Raw genomic sequence first — 22,273 nt, 5'->3', positions numbered from 1 at the left:
AAAAAAACAGCATCTAGTTGAGTGGTACAAAGAATAGCCATGTGACCTTCGAGTGAGCGGCGGGTGGAGAGGGGAACGAGCGGTGCGCGCAGACAGAAAAACTGGTGTTGCGTCGCTGATGTCACATGGCGGTGGTTGTGGCGACAGTCGACTGCGATGCGCGAGAGAGAAGACAATGGGGGATGCTCATCCAGGTACTAGCGGATTGCGCAGTAGGTCTTGGAAGTGCGCCATGACCCCGAGGATGCTCGCCAAGTGAGAAACAAGGTGCGATGTGCGAAGCAGCGGGAGCAAGGCGTTCAACCGCAAGTGCTGCTTTCCCCTGCTGATAGGATTCAGCGTAATTGTTTTCAGCTTGTGTTACATATATGTAAGTGTTACATATATGTAAGTGTTACATATGTAACACTTACTGGTGACAAGCATGCTGCACCTTTAGGTAGTGCATTAAGTGCTCGCATGTGTCGTTGAGGACGTCAACCTAAAACACCTCACGTGTACTTCACACTGCGGCTCGTTATGTCTTGCAAGAAGTGTGACCCTTCCTATCGCATAACTTAATGCATCACCACGTGCGCAGCAGGCTTTTGCCTTCACGTGATACAGCAGTGTAACATGCTGCCGAACTTTTTTTCCTGCTTTAAATTTAAAAAAAGAAAATTACATTGTGAGCACTGGCTATCACAGAAATTCCTTTGATGTTGCAGAACAAATGCACTTTCACATTTTATGTTCCAGTTTAAAACAAAAGAAAGTGCATTTTCTGGCTTTCCATGCTCTCTGTGCAGTGTTTTGCATAGTTCAAATTGTCACTACATGACAAAATATTCTACCTGTAGCTTTCAAAGCTGATAGGGTTCAATTTGCCTACACATGTTGGCAGTATCATGGCCATCAGTTTTTGAAAAATATCTTTCTGTGGGCCAGTCTCAAGACACAAAATAAGCTGTTGTATTATAATCTATGAAATAAAAAAAATTGCATGTGAAAAGGTGTGCAAAGAAAATGCATATATGCTGCATTGCCACATAAAACCTAAAAGTTTAGAAACACCTGGATACAAATGACAATTTTCAGAGTAGCAAGCGAAACTGTTATTACCTGAAGCCTTATAATTCTAGTTTCTCTAATAAGAAAAAATAGGAATCTGGAGGTGCATGTGTCTTCCTGAATGTAGAGCCAGGCAAGCAGGTGTATACTATTTAGTAAAAGAGCATGACTATGCATCTGTCCATGAAAAGTATGGCTAGGGTTCAGTATTTTCACTTTAAGCCAACAAAAGTATGCTAATATTTTTTTCCCAGAGTTGGTTCTACGGAAAGGGTTCGTGAGAGCAAATTTACCAGAAATCTAAGACAGCGATTGGCGCACAGCCATCAGCCTACATACACTCCGACACAAGGACCCTGGCAAGGTCACATGTCAGCTTGTGGCCAAAGCAATCTTTACTGTCTTTTTATGTGCATCTATTTTGCCTGCCGCTGTGATGAAATGTTATGAAAATGACAAGCATGAGGTCTGTATTCCGGTGTGTGGCGAGTGCAGCAGTGGGGATTAGCAGAGAGATCGAGGGAGCCTCAGCTCTTGCAGTATTTGCGCCACAGCCACTACGGTGCATGAACTGGGCAAGTTTGCTGATGGTAACACGAGGTCGTATCTACCGCATTCTTAAAAAAATTTCTGTATTTCATTGGAGCTCTGTAGTCCCTGCCCACTTAATGTTACAAATAAGATCTCCTTCTATTGTTTGAATATCAAATGCATTCATTCATAATTCCTGCATTGTCACGTGACATTATTGCTAGGCTGCTTCTCGAAACATTGATATCCTGTGCATTAAATGCAACTTCAGTGTTGAAGAATAGGGTCTTCAGTCCAAAGCACGTTTCATCAACAAAATTTGTGAACGAAATATTCACCGACAAAAGCCAATAAGCTTGACACAAGAAGTTATCCACCAAAAAAAGCTGGTGAAAGCTCATCTGTAAAAACATAATCACCCAACAAACTGAATTTTCAGGTGGAAATAAATACCAAAAAAGTGTGCTGAATTTTGAAAAAATAAAAGCCAGAAATGATGAACCCTAAGTATGGCCAATAGCTTGTCTTGTGTTATCACTCAAATGTTTTTTTCTTTTGCTTCAGCTCATTTATTCATCGCTGTGGAAGGACCGCGAGAATGGGCAATGAAGGCAACGCAGTGCTTCTGCTGATGCCCAGTGAGGACGCCTACATCAAGTTCCTGGAGCTGAATCAGAAAGTAAGTTGCTGTTTTTTAAGCTTTAAAATTAAGACTGCATTTAAACTGAAACATTCTTGGTATTTGTAGCTCTTTAGCCCCTTGTATGTGGACATGTCCAGCATGTAAGCCCATTTTACAATAATAGCTGTATGTGGGACATTTAGCAAAGTTTACATATATGTATGTGAGTTGTTGGTAGGCATTGAAATGACATACCATTGGGATGTGTTGATGCAACATGTGAAATAAAACAGTATGTCATTACTACTCTCTCCTGCTAGTTTCTTCTACCTATAAAAATGGAATATATATGGAATGAGGGATATAAATGGAATGAAAAATACAAAGGGAATGAATATTCGTCGGTGTTGAGGGTTACTGTGTGTTGAAAATGCTCACTATACTTCGTTTTATACTTCAAGAATCTGGAAGCTAAACAAAAAGCATGTTTTGTGGCCGGATGTTTAGTCGCCCAACTCTGAATCAAAAGGCCATGATTCTGAAACCATATCTAGATAACATTTTTTTTATATAACGTTATTTTTTTGTTTTTATTGGTAGTTGAACCCACTTATAACAATACCGGTTTTTACCACTAAAGTAGAACCTGGTTGATACAATCCCGTTATGTACGATTTCCTGGCGCCAACATTCACTATCAAGAACACAAAAAATTGCTCAATATAGTTATGCATATTTTTTTACGGGTTCATTTGTTCCCTAAAACACAATCTTTCAACAACAACATTTAGTACAACACCAAACTCGTTTGGCATTGTACAAAAAAGATTTGTGGACATCTGTCAACAATGCTTGGAGCCTGCAAAAACTTTTCCTGCTTTTTGAACTCCAGCATAGTTAACACGTGTGTACAAATACTTTTTGCAGATTCCTGTTTTAGTCTTTTACCAATTCTTGCAGTGTGCCCATTACATTAGGCTCTCCTGTATTATCAACATACCTTTTTTTTCTCACAGAGTGCTCTGTCTTAAAGGGTACATTTATAGCAGTGAGATCACCCTTAAGTTTCCCAAACACCTCTGAAGTCTGCATGTAGCACGTCCAAGTGCTTCCGTGCTTTTCTAAGCCATGCACTGAAGTACTTTTTAAGCACATCTTAGGACACAACCGCTTTGTTGCAGTCCATAGTAATGACTGCAATGAAGAGAGCGGGCAGAGGTTAAAAAATCTTTACATGTCTCTGTCCCTATATTTTTCTCTACACAGTGTATTTTTAGTGTTTGGATTGAGTTTAAGAACCAGTGACCACTTACAGCCTTCACATGTCTTGCCCGCTGTAAAAGCTCTGTATAATATAGTTTGCAGTCACTTCCATAAACCTGCTCCGAAAGTCCATTTTGTTGCTCCGAAATGACATGGGGCAGTAGCATCACTGTTCACATCATTATGGATTTAGAGCACCATTTCGTTTCTTATAGCACTGAAAAACCTGATTACTTTATCAACAGAAATTTTAGGAAAATGTGGACATGTAGAACTGACATATAAGTTACTTGAAGATGTAGCCAACTACAAGAAATTGCAAAAGTGAATTTTCATAAGTGATGAATGCCCAGTGAAATCGTTTTCTCAATCTCTTTTTGTTGCCTTTTGGCCTAATAGGTTACACTGGAAAAGATGGATCCCCCACCAGTGATAAATGAGGTTACATCGAGAGTGAAAAAAATGGCAACGAAAGACAGGCAAGTTGAAAGATAAAGCTAACTAGTTCTAGTACTTGTGCATTGAGCGAATTCATTCTGAACTGTAGTAAAAGATTAACATGTTCATTACTCTCCTAGGGCAGTTTACGAGAAGGGAATGCGTGCCTTCGTTTCGTATATTCAGGCATACAGCAAGCATGAATGTTATCTTCTTTTCAGGATAAAAGGTTTGTCTAAAACGTACATAATGTTTACTCTATGCACTGCATCACTGCCTTTGTTTGACATTTTTCCAGACCTTGACTTCGCTAAAGTAGCGGAAGGCTTTGCTCTGCTGAAAATGCCATACATGCCCGAGCTCAGAGGAAAGAAAATTCAAGGTTTTGAAGCTTGCAGTATTGACGTAAAGTCTATTCCCTACAAGTAAGTCTTATTGATTTTCTTGCTGAGGTTGGTCATATTGAGTGCTGAATTCTTTCCTGAACAATAAAATTTGCCCATCACCTATTTAATGCCATGCTGGCCAAGGTGTTTGATGAATACAGCAGATACAGTTTTAGCAATGCCATTTGTATCTCAACAAGTGTTAAACACGAGAACGTCTACTTACATTGTGCAGCAGTTAATGCACAGTTTTACTCCTCCCCCACCTCCCTTCTTTTATGTCCTTGAGAGCATAGGTTAAAAAATCCTTACATATCTCTGTGTCCCTACATTTTTCTCTACACAGTGTATTTTTGTAAAAGGCTGTTTACTTGTTTTTTTTCCTCCAACTGGACTAATCCAATCCGAGTGATTATTAGTGTCATGCGCTGCCTTAAAGGGACATTAAAGGCAAATATAAAGTCAAGCTAAAGTGACAGATTTGTGCTCGAGAGTCTCTAAAGCATCAATATTATCGCGAACAGAGCCTTAATAATCGAGAAATTGCGGTAAATGCAGGAAATGATTAGAGACTTCCCCAGGACATTCAAGCACTTGCCTGATGACGAAAGCACTCCTCAGTTAAATTTTATCACTAGTACTCAACCACTCGTTGCAAAAACATCCTTGTATTGTATTATAAGACGAGATAAAATGCTACTTGTCCAGTTCTATTTCATTTTTAGAGAAAAGAACTCATTGAAATTGTTCTTGACAATGACGCAGGCGGTCAAAAGGTTTCATTTTTGCTCAACTCTGCGCCGCTCACGCTTTCGTGTTTCAGTATCATCGCGCAGTGCTGCACTGGTTTTGCTGGCTCGCGAAATTCACACCAACTGCAAGTAGCAGAGAATTCAACTTCCATGTGATGTCGTGGGATGTCCGAACGGTCTGTGCCACTTGACAAAAAGCAGCTGCAGCGGCAAATCCACCGCTCTGTCTTGGCTCGGTACCGCCGTCTGTTTGGCACCGTTTTACTCACCGACAACAGCAGAAAGTAGTGAAGGCGTATGTGACATCGCCACTCCCCGTGGCGGGAGATTTGAATTTCGAAAAAGGTATTCGGACCCTTCAGACGCAGTTTTCCCATGAACTAAGTCTTTTCTTGGCACGAAACAAGCGTTGCGAGGTTTCTGGAATGGTATTTAAACAGTCCACATCGACTTAGTATTTGGCATTAGTGTCCCTTTAACAAACCCTAACAAAGCATGCCCTACTAACGAATCATATGTGCTTTGGTTGTTGAACATGACGCTAGATTTTGCAGTCGGGTATAAGTTAGACATTAGGCAATGTGTATTTAATCAGCACATTATTTTAAACATCTCATGCCCTCACCCAGTTACAATTCTCACTTCAGTTGTGTTCCAAACATGACAAAGCATTCACAGGACGTTTTCAGAGATTTGGAGTGATTGACAGTGGGTGAACAAGGGATGTCTCACGCTGAAGTCGGCATTTTGACGAGGCTTGTCTTCATTAAAATGTTGTTGCCAACGTTGAAACATTGACTCCAGCCTGAGACTGACCTTGTTCACCTACAGTCAATTACTTTGGTTGTGTTCCTCTTTCGCCTTGCTTTACACCCGTGATAGTGTTTGCAGAACAAGCTGCTAAAAGGCGAAGATGGATGTGACGGATTATAAAAAAGTGGGCTGTTTTGCCTGAAGCGAAGCATTTAAAGTTATACATTTGAAACCCGCAATAACAAAATCCTGGGACAACGAAATATTTTCGTATTACCGGCGAGCACTCATAGAATTCAATGCATTTCATACCTCTCGACAACAAAATGTCGCTGTACTACAATTGCACATCACTGAAATTTGCCGGAATGTAACCCCGCATATCACCTACTCGCGCAAGGCTAGCAGGCTCCAAAATGTGTGCAAATGCGAGTGCTTTGCACTAAAATTCTGTAAAATACCCCACTTTGCATTTGCGTGGGCGCCGCCATTTTTGTTTACAAAAACAAGCAAGCACCGGTACTGGAAGCACGTCATGGCCGCCATCTTGTTTGTTGATGCCTGTTTGTTGCATGTTGCTACCAACATGTGATGACAGTTTTTGCAAACCTTGTGCAGTGCGTAATGTGTGCCTCGGTCAGAAAAATGCAGCAAAAACAAGGAAATACACATCCCACCAGCGTGGAATCGTTTATGGCGCTTTAGATGGCGGTCGCAGCATGGAGTGCCTTGCATCAGGCCGCGATTGAGCGATCGTCCAGGAATGCGCATTCCTTGCTTCAAGAACGCTGGTTTTGGTGCCACCCGACAGGTATCGCGTGCGGATTCAGCACCAGATGTAAATTTCGGTGAAGGGGGCATAATCTTGATCGATTGCCTTCGGGAATACAAGATACAATCACTTTCCCGCTCAGCACCAGATGCGTCAGTGCCTACGGGCGACAGCGTGCACTGGAGAAATGCTGCTGCTTGCATGGAGTACTGTTGCTCTGCGTTCAGTGCCGAGTTTCGCAAAATCTTGCACAAGTGATCGTAATTCCGAAAGCAAATTACCAAAAATATTGCTCCACGGCAGTGCTGCCACTGCTGATCGATGCATACGGTGCACTGTCGGCAGTGCAGTTCTATATCCTCGAGCACAGTTTGCCAAAGTAGGCTAACAGAATTTTGGCAGCAAAGTTTCCTTCTGTGATGCATTACCTTCTGTGCTGTCTCATTTCCCAACAACAAAATTCTCGCAAAACCGAATTTTTTTTTTGCATTCCGTGCCGATTTCTTTATTGCGAGGTTCAACTGTAGCAAGGTTTAGCGTTGTGCTGGAGGTGTCTGATAAAGCTGCCATCATGAGGAGCACCACCAGTGGCATTGCAGGCGCCTCACCTCAGTAGCGCACGAAATGAGACCAAATTTGTCAGTGCCCAAAGAAAGGATTAGATAAATTCAGCTTGACGCTTAATGTCTGTTCCGCTCATGCCAGTGCTTGCATAACTATGTGGTATGTACACAGCTGCTCAGCAGGAATGCTAGTGTGTGTGTGCACAGCGCACATATCGGCAGTGAGAGCTAGAGCATTGCCCTGGTTCCAGCAAAGTAGATTGACTGGAGCTTGACAGTGCATCTACTTAGCTTCGTCGCTTTTGGAACGAAACGCACTGTGCATCTCTCGAGACCTAGCCCTCCTCCATGCGCATCCGTGTCGATACAATGACATCACCACGATGGCAACGGCCATGGTGCAAATGCATCAGAAATGCCCGTATAATTGCTATCACAATAAAAGCTCTACTGAAAGCATGTAGAATTACAGCTACAGGTGCGAGTAGTAACTAGCACCTATTGCATTAGCACCCACAATAATTAAACTTCCTAAGTATCACTGTGGTCCATTGTGAGCTTTACACCATCAAAACCAGTGCCACACGGATACAAAAAATAACATTAAATTGCTGATACCCTCAAATTTAATGCAATTCACATGTTTCAGATGGTGGAACTTAATGTAATTTTTATTTATTGCGTTCACCACTGATCATTTGCCTGAGAAATGCACACTGTTGCTGCTTGCACAGTGCATGGTCAAAATTTGCGGAGTCCTGCACTACGGCGTGCCTCATAATCAGAAAGTGCTTTTGGCATGTAAAACACCATAATTTAATTTAATTTTTAATGCTATCCACAGCTGTGTTCGGCACCGTTTTCTTTCTTTTTTTTAACACTTGATAACACTAAAGTTAACAAATTCACGTTGACCACACTAGCTGTAGTTTATATACTACTTCAAGATAATTTGCAGCTCGAAATGAATGTTTTAAACACTCAAAAATTGCTTGTTTTAGGGGACAGCTTTCATCATCACCATCATTGTGCGAAATAGTATTGGATTTGCATGTGTGGCAGCAGCTCTAAAAGTAACATCATTAGGGAACTTAGGGCATTAAACATTTAACCCATTATGACCCATGATAAACCTGCCGGCGTGACTTTCATCAATATTTGTGAATAATGAAAGAATAAAACAAATATCACGTCTTCAAAAATTATCGAAAAATATTTATTGGTTGTCAAGTTACGATGGTGTGCTACGTCTAGTACACTGGGCGCATAGGGTTTCAACGTCCGTGGCACTTGTCATTTCACTCCTTCCTCCTTGTACAAAAATTTTGGAAGCACCCTTTTTCGAGGCACAAAGTGGCCGTGCACTTCTGACCTCTCCATGATGTTCGGGCGTGACAAGATTGTGACAAGATTTTGGGGGGGGGCAGAGACCGTGACCATCTGCCATGAGCTTCCAAACAAACATACCATGACACCCAGCAAGCACGGTGGCATGCAGACATCGCGAGTGTGACTAAGATGTCCTCAATAATGATATTGCGATGAAACCATTCTGGCGGAATATTGTTGCAGACTTTGCTAACGTACAATAACCGCAAATGTCATTCACAGTGAAAGAATCGTTGTTGTTGTCGCCTTCCTCCTCATCCGTATCTTGAGCTGGTTCTGGTGACACAATCACAATATCAGTGTCCTCTTCTTTGTTTTCTGCACTCTCAAATGCATCCAAGGCATCCTACAAGCGACAAAATGGCTTTCTTCTGAAGAAAAATTGTATTCATGCTGGAACGCAAGTGAAAAAGAAAGCGCCAATTTGCAAATGCTAACGCCCAGTGTACTATATCAAGCACACCAAACTATGAATGTGTATTCCGTTCTTTGAAGTAAAGCTGCAGATTCGACCGTTTGTTTATAACACTCTTAACACATGTACTAAATGCCGTAAGAAGCACAACACAAATATATAGAACAGGTAAGCAGAAATAAATTAAAATCAAGTACAGTAAAACCTCGTTAATTCAGACTCGTCCTCTTGTCCCGGCAGGTGTATGCATTATTTAATGCAATGAAACTCTTGTTAATTTGGACGTATTTGGCTGCACATCGGTTAATTCGGACAACTCTCGGAGCTTGGCGAGCACGGAGCACCGTAAATGTGCAATGCAAAAGAGCAAGAACGGCGTTAGCATCCACCAAAACGAAGCGGCGAAGTTCACATCGCCACAGTCATCAGCAGAAATTGTGCATGAATGACAGCAACGCCAGAACATATTGTGGCTATTTGTGTGTTTAAAGCCTTTCTTCTTGCGTTTACCGCTGCGTTTAGCACTGCATTGGCCGCATGCCTTCACGACTGCGTAGTTGCCATACATAATCGGGTCTATAGCAACCGCAGTTTTGTCCGCAGTGGTTGTGGCAAACAGTAGTTTCGTTTTGACATGCCTTCAGAACCGCAAGATCGCCATGCATGATTGCATCGACAGCGGCTACGGTTTCATTCGTAACAGTTGCAGCAAACAGTAGTCAGTAGTGCGAAGCTGTTGAGGGTGAAGAGCACAGTCTACATCGCGATGGGCGGCAACCTGCCGACAGTGGCAAGAAAATAATCTGGATATGCACGCCGTAGTGAAAAGCGTCTCGGATAAGGACGCGCACCGCGGCCGCGCTGTGAAGAGAGTCGCAAGGCGCTAATCAGTCACTATATGAAAATCGCAGCTTTCATACTGCTTTTGTGCAAAATAGAAACAGGATTTGCTGATTCATTCAGTAAATAAAAGCTTGTTGACGTAGTATGCATTTGCTTATTGTTTTCTTGATACCCTCGATAATTCGACATTCGGTTAATTAAGACATTTCTTTCGGTCCTGCGAAATCCAAATTAAACGAGGTTTTACTTACTCATCCCAGTTCGTCGCGAGTCTGCAGTTTTGCTGGAATTGGCATGAAATGATTACACATGTTTGAAACAGTAGATTCTACCTCATGTTAGGGTGTGTGTGTGCCTTCTGGGTGTAAGAAACGGAAATAGCCAAAAGGAAATATTCAGCTGTTCAAGAGGTAGGGATGCAAAGCCAAGTGTACTAGTTCTAGTACAGTGGGTGCTAATGGGTTAATGTCATTTTCTGTATCCATGTGATACAGGTACAAGTCCTGAGCATAACAACACCATCACCCACATTTCATATGCTACTGCATCATTTTTGTCTTTCTTTATGCACTGTAAGTTTGTCTGCTTTTGGCATTGCATTCGGATAAATTTAGCTTGTTCAATTTATCAAATAACCAAGTTGCTTATTATCAAATAAAGAAAATAATTGCCAGGTTTTAGCGATAACAGAGTGTGTCTCTCAGTACTATTTCCTAATAACTTAGAGGCGTCCTGAACCACCCCTCAGGCTTGGCGAAAAAACACAGTCCGCGTATAGCATATGCCACTGTGAGCATCTCTGCGAAATTTTGCTGTCGTGCGTGGCACGTGGAGGTCGCAAGTGGTGCGAAGTCATCTTTTTCTCAAACACTCTCTTTTTAGCAAAAGCCTTCTCACTCTTTTCAGCCACCATACTTCATTAACTAGCAGATTCCTATATGCAGCTGCTATTGGCCGATAGCTGATATCAATCAAGGTGTTTGAATCAGTGCACTTCACCCTACTGTTACTGTGTATGTTTATTGACGCAGTTTGATAAACAGCCTGAAGTAAGCGAAAATCAGAATTTCGAATTTCAATAGCAATTACGTACTTCCGGAAGTAAGACTTATTGTACTGTGACCGACTATTGTATGTTTATACTCGGCTGTGCCTGCCCGTGAAGAATAAAACTTTGGCCACACCGCTTAGCAATGTCGTAACCGTCGGGTCTCGCTAATCAGTATTAGTTTTGAACACTCAAGTAGCCTCAAACCATGAGAAACTTAAGGTCACACCAGACGTACGCTTGCCAACGTGCGCTCACTCCTGACCGCTCCTGGCTAGATGCCTTGGCAGACTTCGCCTTGTATTAAGCTATTGTGCAAAATACGCAATTTGGATGTGGCTATTATTTATTGGTCAAGCTGATGCAGGACAAAGCTGGTCCGCACCACATAGCACAGCCAGACTGGAGCACATGAGCGCAAGCACGCACTCCAGCCCTATCGTGTACATAGCCACTACAGTTGTATGTAGCTGCGTCTGTAGTGTAGGTTAGATACCACAGCCACCATAGGGCGCCGCGATGACTGCGCTTGCTGAGCTCCTGCAGCTTGCTAAGGACAACAGCCTGCTCTGATTAGTATCTGTGGGTAACATGACTCAAGGCCTAAGCTCCAACATCTGATGAAGAGGTTGTCTGCTTCCGAAGTTGCACACCCTCAAGGTGTGTTGCCATCGTGGGCGCAGCTCATTATGTTAAGAATCCTTTCAATATGTGTCCGGAGCACGGCAGTCATCACTTAGCTAATGTGTGCGCTGCTGACGTGCTTGCATGAGCAAACATGAAGATGACATTTGTTTGATCCTCGGAGATTGTATGATTGGCATAGAGGTAAGTGTGAAAGGAAATGTGCAACTCATGTCACTCGGTGCGAGAATAGCCGTGTGTAGCTATCTAGTACACTGTATCGGGTTGAGACACGGTGACTCAACCGTAAGCTGACGGATAAAATTTGAGTTTGGTGTATCATAGGCATGAAAATTGTAAGTAGTGGCATCTATGTGAACATCCAAAATGAAATTCGAACTGCGCACCCCGGTGATGTTGAGCAGGCGGGGCTTTGTGGGCACCACCCCACTCTACTATAGAAGAAGGACAGGGAGCAACATGAAGGGGATCACAGGCAATCTTTGATTGCCAATAACTCTGCTCGCATTGAAGTACTTTTTGTGGTAAAGTATTTCTAAAATGGTCCGTTTTAACGCCAAATGCACTTCTTGACTTCAATAAGAAGTTGTTCAGGACCACTTTAAAGGGATACTGAAACCAAACATTGAGTCAAGTTAAATTGATAGATTAGTGCTGCAAAGTGTCTAAAACATAATTTTTACAAGAAACAAGACTTTTGTAAATTACAAAATGATGTAAAAATGTGCACCGCAGCTGTGAACTGCCATGGGTTATGTCACATTTATAATTGATCAAAATTGTGAACCACTACACAATAAGATCTAAAAATTGTGTTAATTTTGACTTAAAAGCAAATGCCAGTCAGCCAATTTTACTGGATTTTCCACACAAGTGAATGATGGGTGTGTTCAGATAAGGACAGACTTAGGGGGGTTCCACCTATTTTGTTTTCAGCAAAAATTTTATGTGAGGTGGGCAGATGTCTCTGTAGTAAGGAATCAACCTTCATTTTGTGAGACACAGTGCAGATTTTCTGGAAAAAAAGTTGTTTCACTAAAGGTAGAAAGCATTTTTGCGACTTGCAGATTTTACAACTAAAATGTTACACACTGTCACATCTCCAAAGAGTTTCGTGCAAGCTTTAAAAAACAAAAAAAAGATGCGCAGTTATACTACACATTTTTTTGTGTGTGTGTAATAAAACCCTGAAGATGCCAAAATTACAAAAAGTAGCACAAATTGGCACATTTTATGGGTGCCAAAAAAAAATAATCAACAATTTTCTTGAACATTTTACAGAATGCTCACCCAGTACTGATAAATCTAGTACTGCAAGAACATGTTGCATTCTTTTATTTTAAGCGGAAAAATTAAGCCTTTTTTCAGACCTCATCGATGACTATGATCTGTGTACTTGAGTTCCAGTAATAAAATCAAAATTACATTCCTATTGCATTTAGAGCTCGCTTTTGTAGTAGTAAAAAAAAGCGACTCAGATTGTGTCTGTTTTGCCTTAAGTGAGCCGGGAAGTGAATTGAACTTGGGTTTGCAGAGCTCCTGTATTTTTGCTACGGTATGTTGAGGTAGAAAGCACACGAGAGAGCACACAGCGAGCTGTTTAAGGCTGGTCTGGGGAAACTACTGGCACTATTCTCTAAATACACCTCCTACCTGAAATGCTACCCATATATATGACTGAGGCACCAGCCAAGAGAGAAAGCGCGATGCCGCTACAGCAGTGGAGAAGTCGACTGGTTGTGTTCGGATAAGTTAGTTGCGAAGGTGTTGCAAATATTTTTCATTCTTAATAAAATTGCTATATTTGGCACAGAAGCCCTTGCACACAGCGGAACCAAGACTACTTTTCCAACATACGTCTTTGTTTCTGTTTCACACATAAAAAAATGTCACAGTTTCGCCCGAAAGGTGAAGCATCAATTGCGATAGCAAATTACTAGACAGCTATATGAAGTAAGGATAGTACTTTTATTGGCTGCTTAAACTTGTAAACATTCACTTACTAAATTAACCAACATGGTGGTCTTGCTTGCACAGGTAAATCTGAACACATCCCACTTGCGGACACTCGCTGTCAAAACGCTGGCGTGAAGAAGAGCAGCAGCAGCAGTGAGCAAATTGCACAAGAAGCCATCAGCCCTCGGTGCACCTAGACTCTGTACCCACTGCAGATGGCTTTCAACATAGGGCCCGTGCTCAGCCACGCGTATGCAACCGCCGCCACTTGCACTCTGTGCAACATTCAAGGAATTTCCTCGGTCAGATTTTACGTTCTTCCACGTATGACATGACTGAATTCCTTGACACCGGCCTTACACCTTTCCATTCTTCTTTCTTTTGTTCTCTTAAGGCGTTTACTTCGTCCTTGTCAATGTGCAGTAAGCAAACATTCTTCAGTTTGCCAGGTACAATGTTCACAAGGTCACTTGCACATTGAATGGCCTTGGTGGCTGGCGATCGCAGGTTGTGTAGTGTGGCTTGGTGTTTGAAAAGCTCACTGACCTCATCGCAAGCATTTTTCTCACGCCTTGTAGCCAAAAAAAGAAAACACTTTGTCAAAAAGAAGAAGAGAGAAAGAATGGAAAACAAGTAAGAAAGCCTGAATATGCCCCAAATTTGTTTTTGTTTTTTCTTTTAAACAGAAAAATTCACATCTTTGACCATGTCATGCTACGGCTGATTACACTCAATTTACCTTAATTCCGTGAGAGAAGTTATATAGATGTAGAGTAAAATATTTAATGCGTAGTAAACTAATCTCTATACCACGCGCTTTTTAAGATGCAACATTTTGCGACTCGATGAGCTTTTTGCACCTTGTCTCAGTGAAGTCCCCCCCCCTCCCCCCCTCCGTGTGAAGTGGACACAAAGACGTATATTGGAGAAGTAGTCTTGGTTTCACTGTGTGGAAGGGTTTTTCTGCCTAATATAAAAATTTTAGTGATAACCAAAAATATTTGGGGCACCTTTTACGACTGTCTTACATACAGGGAGCATTTCAGGTAGCAGGTGTATTTAGAGAGTAGTGCCAGTAGTCTCCCCAGACGAGCCTTAAACATCTCACTGTGCGTGTTCTCACATCCTTGCTACCTCCACGTACTGTAGGAAAAATACGGATACAGGAGCCCTGCAAACACAAGTTTATTTCGTGGCTTAGCAGAGGCAAAAAAGACAGAATCCGAGTCATTTTCCTTTACTAGTACTGCAAGGTAAACGAGCAGAGAACACAATATGAATGTAATTTTAATTTTATTATTATAACTACACAGGTCATAAGAATGAGCATACAGGGGTCTGATACAGCCACTGATTTCAGGGTTATTGAGAGGCGCGTGCTCAGAAAGCAAGGTTTACCAATTAAAAAAGTATACTTCTGTGGGTGTTGTAAATTTAAATTTCTTTGGGCGAATAGCTTTAATGGTATAGAATTATGAAAGTTTGGCAGTGTGCAATGTTTTAGTTATTGAGTGACAGGTCTTGAAAGTTGTAAAACTGGAAGTTGGTAAAATGCTCTTCTAAACTTTAGTGAACCACATTTTTTTTTTTTTTTTTTTTCAGGAAATCTGCACTCCGTCTTGCAAAATGAAGGTTGATTTCTTTCTACAGAGACATTTTCCCACCTCACAAAAAATTTTTGCTGAAAAAAAAATTTTGGGACCCCCCTAAGTCTGTCCTTATCTAAACACACCCTGATGCTACCGCTTCACGCTGCTCTACTGACCTTATTCACGGGACTGTGGCACCTTGTCTGTGCAAGCCATCGACTCGAAGCAGGCAGAGTATTGCCTAGCAGAGCATGGTCTTGGAGATTTACAGCATGGCCTTTGAGGATACGTACACAAGAGCCTGTTTGTCACGGATGATTTAAACTGCAGAAGAATTGTGGGGCCACTTTCCTTGTGATATTCTCTTACTTAAGCCTCCTCTTGGCACAAGACAAACCTTGTAAACTTTCTAGAAGGGTACTCTAACATTGTAGATTGGTTTATTGTTCTACATATAGTTGGGGGACCTTGACGCTGTTGAGCAATGAAACTCCAAAAACACACACACATATACTGTAATTTAATTATAGCATGTTCATTTTCTTCTTAGGGAAAAATCACGAGAAAAACAGAGGCAAGCAAAATTGAAGAATGTGCAGGAAGGTACCAGTGCTGATACCGAAGATGTCAAGGTGATGGCCAAAAAGGTAACAAATAACTGTCCAAAGATTGGAATTAGCATTCCTGTTCTTTGGAATCTGTCTGAATTACAGAAGAAATAATTTATACATATTTCACTCCATTTTCGATATTCCTTTTTGAATGTTAGTGAAACTAGGGCCTGCACAGTTGTTGATGCTTTTCTTTTTTGCCTTTCCTGTAGGCTCCATTCTCTCTGTGTTGAGGTCGCTGTAAAGACCAGTTGTGTAATGGTGATGTTTTCATTTGGATGAGCTCACTTTACCAGGGAGAGTGAGAATGTATTCTAAGGGTACAACAATCTGGCCAAATTAAATTACCATTGCCAATCTGCCTTACTGGGTGTCTTCGTCAGAATATTTCAACTAAAGCACAAAATATTTCACAAATAACTTTGCTGGCAAATGCACCTGTGTTCTCGCATTCTGCACACTCCTACACGCAGTGCTGTTGGCAATATTTTTTATACATGCACAGAAAGCTTGAAAAACACGTGCTAACAGATCTTTGCCGTAAAATTCCCGAGTTTTCCACCTGTGAAATTTCTTTTAAGTATCCTGGCATTGGGCACTACTGACTACTAGTGAAGACAGTGATGACATACTAGAAAAACTGAAAATAAATGCAGCTTTCTGACCACATAAGAAGCATACTGCCAGCAAAATGATGCACCAGGCTGTGACATGGTTCACTCCCTTTCATGCCTGCTGCTACTTTTAATTTATCCCCAAGCATCTGCCCAATGTTCTGACAGACCTTGTCAGGGCTACAACATTCTTTGTTGCTGCTGCCATTGCTATGACAGCACAGGAAAGCAATACAGGTTTTGGTAGGCAACCCATATTGCCCAGCTCAGCAGCTCTTAGCTTTTTAGTAGCTAATGCCGCTGGTGAAATGAAAATAATTTCGGGGATATTTGTGAAACCAAAAATACTGCATACTTAAGCAGAGGGAATTTTTGTTTTTTGTAGATAGTGTGGTTGAGATAAAAAGGCAATCGCTTCATAAACATGTTACGTATGACGCTAATTATCTGTGTAATTAACTACACAATCAATAAGGTCTGGACGCGTGTTGGAGTCGTAGAATTGCCACCAACCAGTGGCCGCATGTCTGTTAATTGCAAATCGTAAAACTGAGATCATTTTATAGACACGTCACCTATGCTATGTGTCATCTTGTGTCACATAAGCCAAACAAGGCTATGGCTTTCATATTTTGGCAAGAGACATCTCAAAAACAGTGCTAATCTTGCAATTCTTAGTGAATTGGCATGCACATGCCTTGAGCACTAATTGGCTTAATTTCGTAATGGCATCATGTAACCTAAAGCTCATTTGTAAGTACTCTATCGCCATTTTTCTTACACATCTGTGCAGCAAAGCCTGCAGTAAACACGAAATAAAGATTGAGTGTCTGACCAATTTATAAATGGCATCGGCTAACAATCCTAATCCATCTTTTTCATGGCATGACTTGCACATGCACGCGATTCTAGTGTAGTTTGAAACAGTTTGTAATAGTGTGAAGCTATTACAGGGATCTGGCGGGGAACGCTGGTCTTGCTTCTTCACCCACTGGCGCGTAGACTCCTCAGTCCAGAAATCCAGCAGCAGTCACCGCCTGTGGTACCCACTTCAACAGCTGTAGCTGGTCTTGCCAGCTCGAGCTGGACAGTGCTGCCTCCCTTTTTTCTAGGGTAGGATTAGAAAGGGGTTGTAGGTTGGGAGTAATTCGGCAAGGTAGTGACCTCTGAGACCAGGCAGCACACATGGAGCCCACACACGGTTGCAGAGGTTATGGAAGGATATCTAAGCGATTTGGAATGTGTACAGACATGCCACTGCTGCAAACGATTGTGCCGGGTACCACAGCTCAACCCATGCCATCACTGTGATTCCAGCATCGTATGCACCAACTGCTGCAACTCTACATTTAAAACAGCAAGCAGTGCAAGGTTCTTCCCGACTAGAGTACGAGTTACTTAGTAGCTGCCTTTCATTGATGGCAAGCAAATAGATAGAAAAAACCCACCGTCTCCCTGGTGTCACACTTCATTAAACGTCATGTTGAGGATGTAGCCTTTTTCCTTGAAGCATCGGCCAATCTTTAGCTAACGGTTGCAACCGTGCCTGGCAACTCCAGGTACTTGGTGCACGCCGTTAGCACAGGCGCACACCAAGGACTTCTCATCCAACCATCGGTGAGAGCTAGATAACCTCCGGAAATGGCATGTTGTGTTAGAGAGGCTGTTAATATAATTAAACACAATCCGACAAAAGCACAAATGATGCATGCACATGTCACACATCTCTGGAAACATGTTGGAGAGTCCCAGTAACTTCACCTGGTGCTGTTGAAAGGTACAGCATTTGAAAATTATAAAGGCAGATTCTACTTCCATGTTATTTTGAGCTTCTTACGAAGTGTCTTAGGTACTCTATTGTCGCTGCCTGAGAAAGTGATATTTTTTTCATTGCTTTTACGTAAAAATTTTAACATCCAGCTTCAGTTTTTACAGCTGCATATAGCTCTCTCGAACTTGTATATTGTATATACAAGTTGTATATACCTTGTATATTGTGCTCATAGGCTGGTAACCAGTACCAATATTGCGATAGGATGAAAATGATACATTATCATTGGCAGTTGTCCTGTGCACATAAATGTACTTTTATTTAAGTAACGTTAACTTGGTGGCCTTGGCTTCCTTTCGAGTTCCCTTTTAAGCGTCCTAGTTTTAGCTCCTAAGCTTAATTCTAGCAGAATGCAACAATTGTGTACTTTTTGTTTCACTGATATTGGTAAGCTGCGGTTGATGTCTTAACCCTTTGAGGGTCGATTTTTTTTGCCATATGCGACCGCCCAGGGCCATTTTTCTTTATTGCAGATTCCAATTTCTCTTAGGGACTTGTTTCGAAAAAAAAAATTACCGTAATTTTTCTAGGGTGACCGTAAAGTGAGAAAAAAATATTTTGCATTGGTATATATGTACTCTTCATTCATGAATAACAACAATAAAAAAGGAAATAAACTTATAAGAATTTAAAATTTGATGCATTGTTATACACATATTCAAGGCTTTGAAAATGCGCACACAAGAATATTTCGCAACTCTCACCTGTTCCTGCTCTTACACTAATATTTACATCCATAGCGTAATCGAACTGCGTAGGTGCGCACACTCAAGAAAACTGTGTGGTGTGCCCATCAGAAAAGCAATACGTGTGACAAACTTCCGCTAATCTTCATCTTATTGCCAACCAGAGGCAATTAGATTTATTGAGTGTCCAAACAAAAAAAAGCAACGGAAAAGCATGCATGACGGCATCCTTCCTATGTGCACCCTTGTGAGCACTAAATGAGCGAGAAACAAGCGGTAGCCCTTTGAGCGATTAGTAACGACATAGCCAGCAGTTTTGCAAGCGAAAGAAGCCGAAACCGCCCGCGGAACAAAACCCAAACCGCCGCCCACCTGCTCGCGCACCAATCCGCGAGCGGTAGTACATAGCCACGCAGGAGAAAAGTAGATCTAAAACAAACCATGCAACGAAAACTGAGAGAGGGAGGCACACGAAAAAAATTCCCTGTATTCCCACATAGTGGCAGCACATTAGAGAAAAGAAAAAGTTGGGAAATTGGCGCGTTATTTAAATGTACAGACAGCACCATAAATATACGGCATCAACCATTTTTGTATTTGTTCGCGGTGCCGTATATTTACATTATTGACCCTCAAAGGGTTAAGCTTGTTTGCCTAGTGCAGTTAAACCAATTATCGTATATATTCAAATATAAGGCAAAGCTTTTTCGCAGAATCCTTAGCCTCAAAGGCACCCCCCACCATATATGTGAGGTTGATAGATTCAGATACTGTTTCAATATGGCGGCAACAGCGCCACATTTCCAAGGATCCACATTTTAGATGACAGCGCAAATTGAAGCAACTAATAAGCCTTGGCAGGTGAGGCAGTACCATATTTTTGCACATATAACCTGCACTGAGGATTCAAAAAATTTAACAGTAAAGGTATAGTGTGCGTTATACGTGAATTTTTGCTTTGAGGTGCGACTTCTTGGCAGCGCGATGTTCACCTTTTGATGTGGCGTCAAAGCAACGTGAACCATGCTGCTGGGAAGCCACATCATAAGGCGAACATCGTGCTACCATGAAGCCACACCTCAAAGCGAAATTTTCATATAACCCACGCCAATTATTCAATATTTTAGGCAATACCCAGTGAGTCTACATAATCCGTCGGTGACTCTATATCACCTTATATTGAAGTGTTCATTTTTTTGGGACCTACAACTGCACCCTCTCCTAATAATCAAATAAATATGGCCATATTATTCTGAAATGTCTAATAAATGCTCTCATTTACTACTTCCATAAGCTGATTACCAACTGTGAACCTTTGTTTTCTCTCCAGACTATATGGTAATTAATTTAAAACTATTTTTGTGCATATTATCCATAAAATAAAACTTACATTTTGCTGGGTTTATGCCTGCAGTAATTGCAATAAATATGATCTGCAAATCACAGGTTACCGATGTATGCCCTGGGAAACTACATGGGGAATGTGGGAGATGGAAATTCAACACGGTGAGCAAAACGTGAACAAGGTGAATGCAGGAGCCAACATTTTGACAAGTGGACTTGTCTTCTTCACAGTATATATAGGTGGGGTTCTTCTAAAGGGGAAAGGGTGTGAGGCGGGAGGGTGCGGAAACAAGGGAAGGTGTGTTAGCGTGTCGAATTGAGAGTAAAGGAACACTGTGCACAAGGCCAAAGCCAGGGCCACCCCCCCCCCCCCCCCCTGGTCTGTCAACACACACCTGTTAGCCGGCGTGTCAAGGGCGTCTAACAAGAAAAACAAAAAAAAGAGGAATAGAAGGGAAAAAAAGGAAGGGGGGTTACGCCAAGAAATCAAACTAAGTGTTGTTTTCACTTAGCTTTCATCCGAGTATTAAATTTACTGCACACCACTCTCCTAGTCAGATCAACTTCTTGGACACGACGGTCTACATAGAGAATGGAAAACTGAGAACGACACTTTACCGGAAGCCTACAGATAGCCAGCAATATTTAGACTACAACAGTCATCACCCGCGACATTGCAAGAAAGGAATTTTTGTCGGACAAGCAAAACGTATAAGAAGAATCTGCAGCAAAGACCACGATTATATCCACCACCTAAATGACCTTAAAACAACGCTAGCAGAAGGGAACTATCCCCAAGTTGCTCTCGATAGAGCTTATGATGCCGCGTCAAGATTGGAGAGACAGTGGGAATTGGCGAAGAGACAGCCCTCACTAGAATCTGACAGACCGCCGGCCTTTATAACAAAATATTCTAATGCACTCCCAAACATAAACAACATCCTAAAAAAATACCACCCAATATTATCAAGTAACGAGCGTCTGCAAAAAGCGTTCCCGGATGTACCTAGGGTTACCTATCGCCGAAACAGGAACTTTAAAGACATGTTAGTGCACGCAAAAGTCAGCCAACAGCATTCCCCCGTAATAAAAGCATGTTGTCGCCCTAGGTGCAAAACCTGCAGGCACCTTCAAAGTGACATTAAAATTAAAAGCACCACAAATGGTTATACACATGGAGTCAAATCTAGCTTCACTTGTACAAGTTCGGATGTGATTTATATGTTTGAATGTTCCTTCTGTAAGAAACAATATATCGGTGAAACAGGACAATCAATGAACGTCAGATTAAACGGACATCGCGCGGACACAGCTAAAAAGCTTCCCAAAGCTGTCGCCGAGCATTTCAACCAACCAGGTCATAACTTTGATGAACTTAAACTCTACATCTTAGTCAAATTTCCGTTCTGAACGAGAAAGAAAATACAGAAAATCATACCTTATCCATAAGTTCAAGACATTGCAACCAATAGGCATAAACGTTTCAAAGGGAGCTTTTAGAGTCTATTTCGCTATGCTAAACTTCAAGCTATAGGGAACAACACTTAGTTTGATTTCTTGGCGTAAACCCCCCCCCCCCCCTCTTTTTTTCCCTTCTATTCCAACACCGGCTAACACGCGTGCGTTGACAGACCATGCACAGCGTTCCTTTGCTCTCAATTAGACACGCTAACACACCTTCCCTCGCTTCTGCACCCTCCCGCCTCACACCCTCTCCCCTTTAGAAGACCCCCCCCCCCAAATATATTCTTTGGCGAGGAAAGCGTACGTCACCTTGAAGAAGACAAGTCCACTTGTCGAAACGTTGGCTCCTGCATTCACCTTGTTCACGTTTGGTCGATGTATGCCCTGTAACTTACACCTTCTTCATAGGCCACAAGCCACGTTAAACACCAAGTGGCTGTTGTCACCGGCTTGAGATTTTTTCATTTTTATAGTGGGGCTGATGTCATGCAGAAGCCAAATATGTATTTTTTGTTGTTGTCTAGGGCTCATTTGTAAAAAGCAGACAAAATCGGAGACAAGGCAAGAAGCGAAAGACAAAAGAAGACTATGAAAATGAAGAGTGGGATGACTTGGCTTCAGATGCAAGGTTGTTAAAAAAGCTGAAGCAGAATAAGGTAAGTCAGAATGGTACTTTACATTATTAGTGCTGACATTTATTCACATTAT

At 41.8% G+C, this 22,273-nt stretch overlaps 1 protein-coding gene across 2 annotated transcripts in view; it reads left to right on the top strand.

The window, feature by feature from the left end:
- The window catches only part of LOC126548034 (ATP-dependent RNA helicase DDX55), a 44,127-nt gene that overhangs the window by 21,688 nt on the left and 166 nt on the right, over positions 1 to 22,273 (top strand). For both annotated transcript variants that reach the window (XM_050196111.2, XM_055063535.1), the window contains 6 exons: positions 2,146 to 2,260; positions 3,866 to 3,945; positions 4,045 to 4,133; positions 4,203 to 4,329; positions 15,566 to 15,662; positions 22,090 to 22,221. In XM_050196111.2, the coding sequence (XP_050052068.1) occupies positions 2,146 to 2,260; positions 3,866 to 3,945; positions 4,045 to 4,133; positions 4,203 to 4,329; positions 15,566 to 15,662; positions 22,090 to 22,221 (640 nt within the window). The remainder of the gene's footprint in view (positions 1 to 2,145; positions 2,261 to 3,865; positions 3,946 to 4,044; positions 4,134 to 4,202; positions 4,330 to 15,565; positions 15,663 to 22,089; positions 22,222 to 22,273) is intronic.

This window comes from Dermacentor andersoni, chromosome 1, assembly GCF_023375885.2.
Source record: "Dermacentor andersoni chromosome 1, qqDerAnde1_hic_scaffold, whole genome shotgun sequence".
NCBI lineage: Eukaryota > Metazoa > Arthropoda > Arachnida > Ixodida > Ixodidae > Dermacentor > Dermacentor andersoni.
This window is presented reverse-complemented; position numbering and strand designations above follow the sequence as displayed.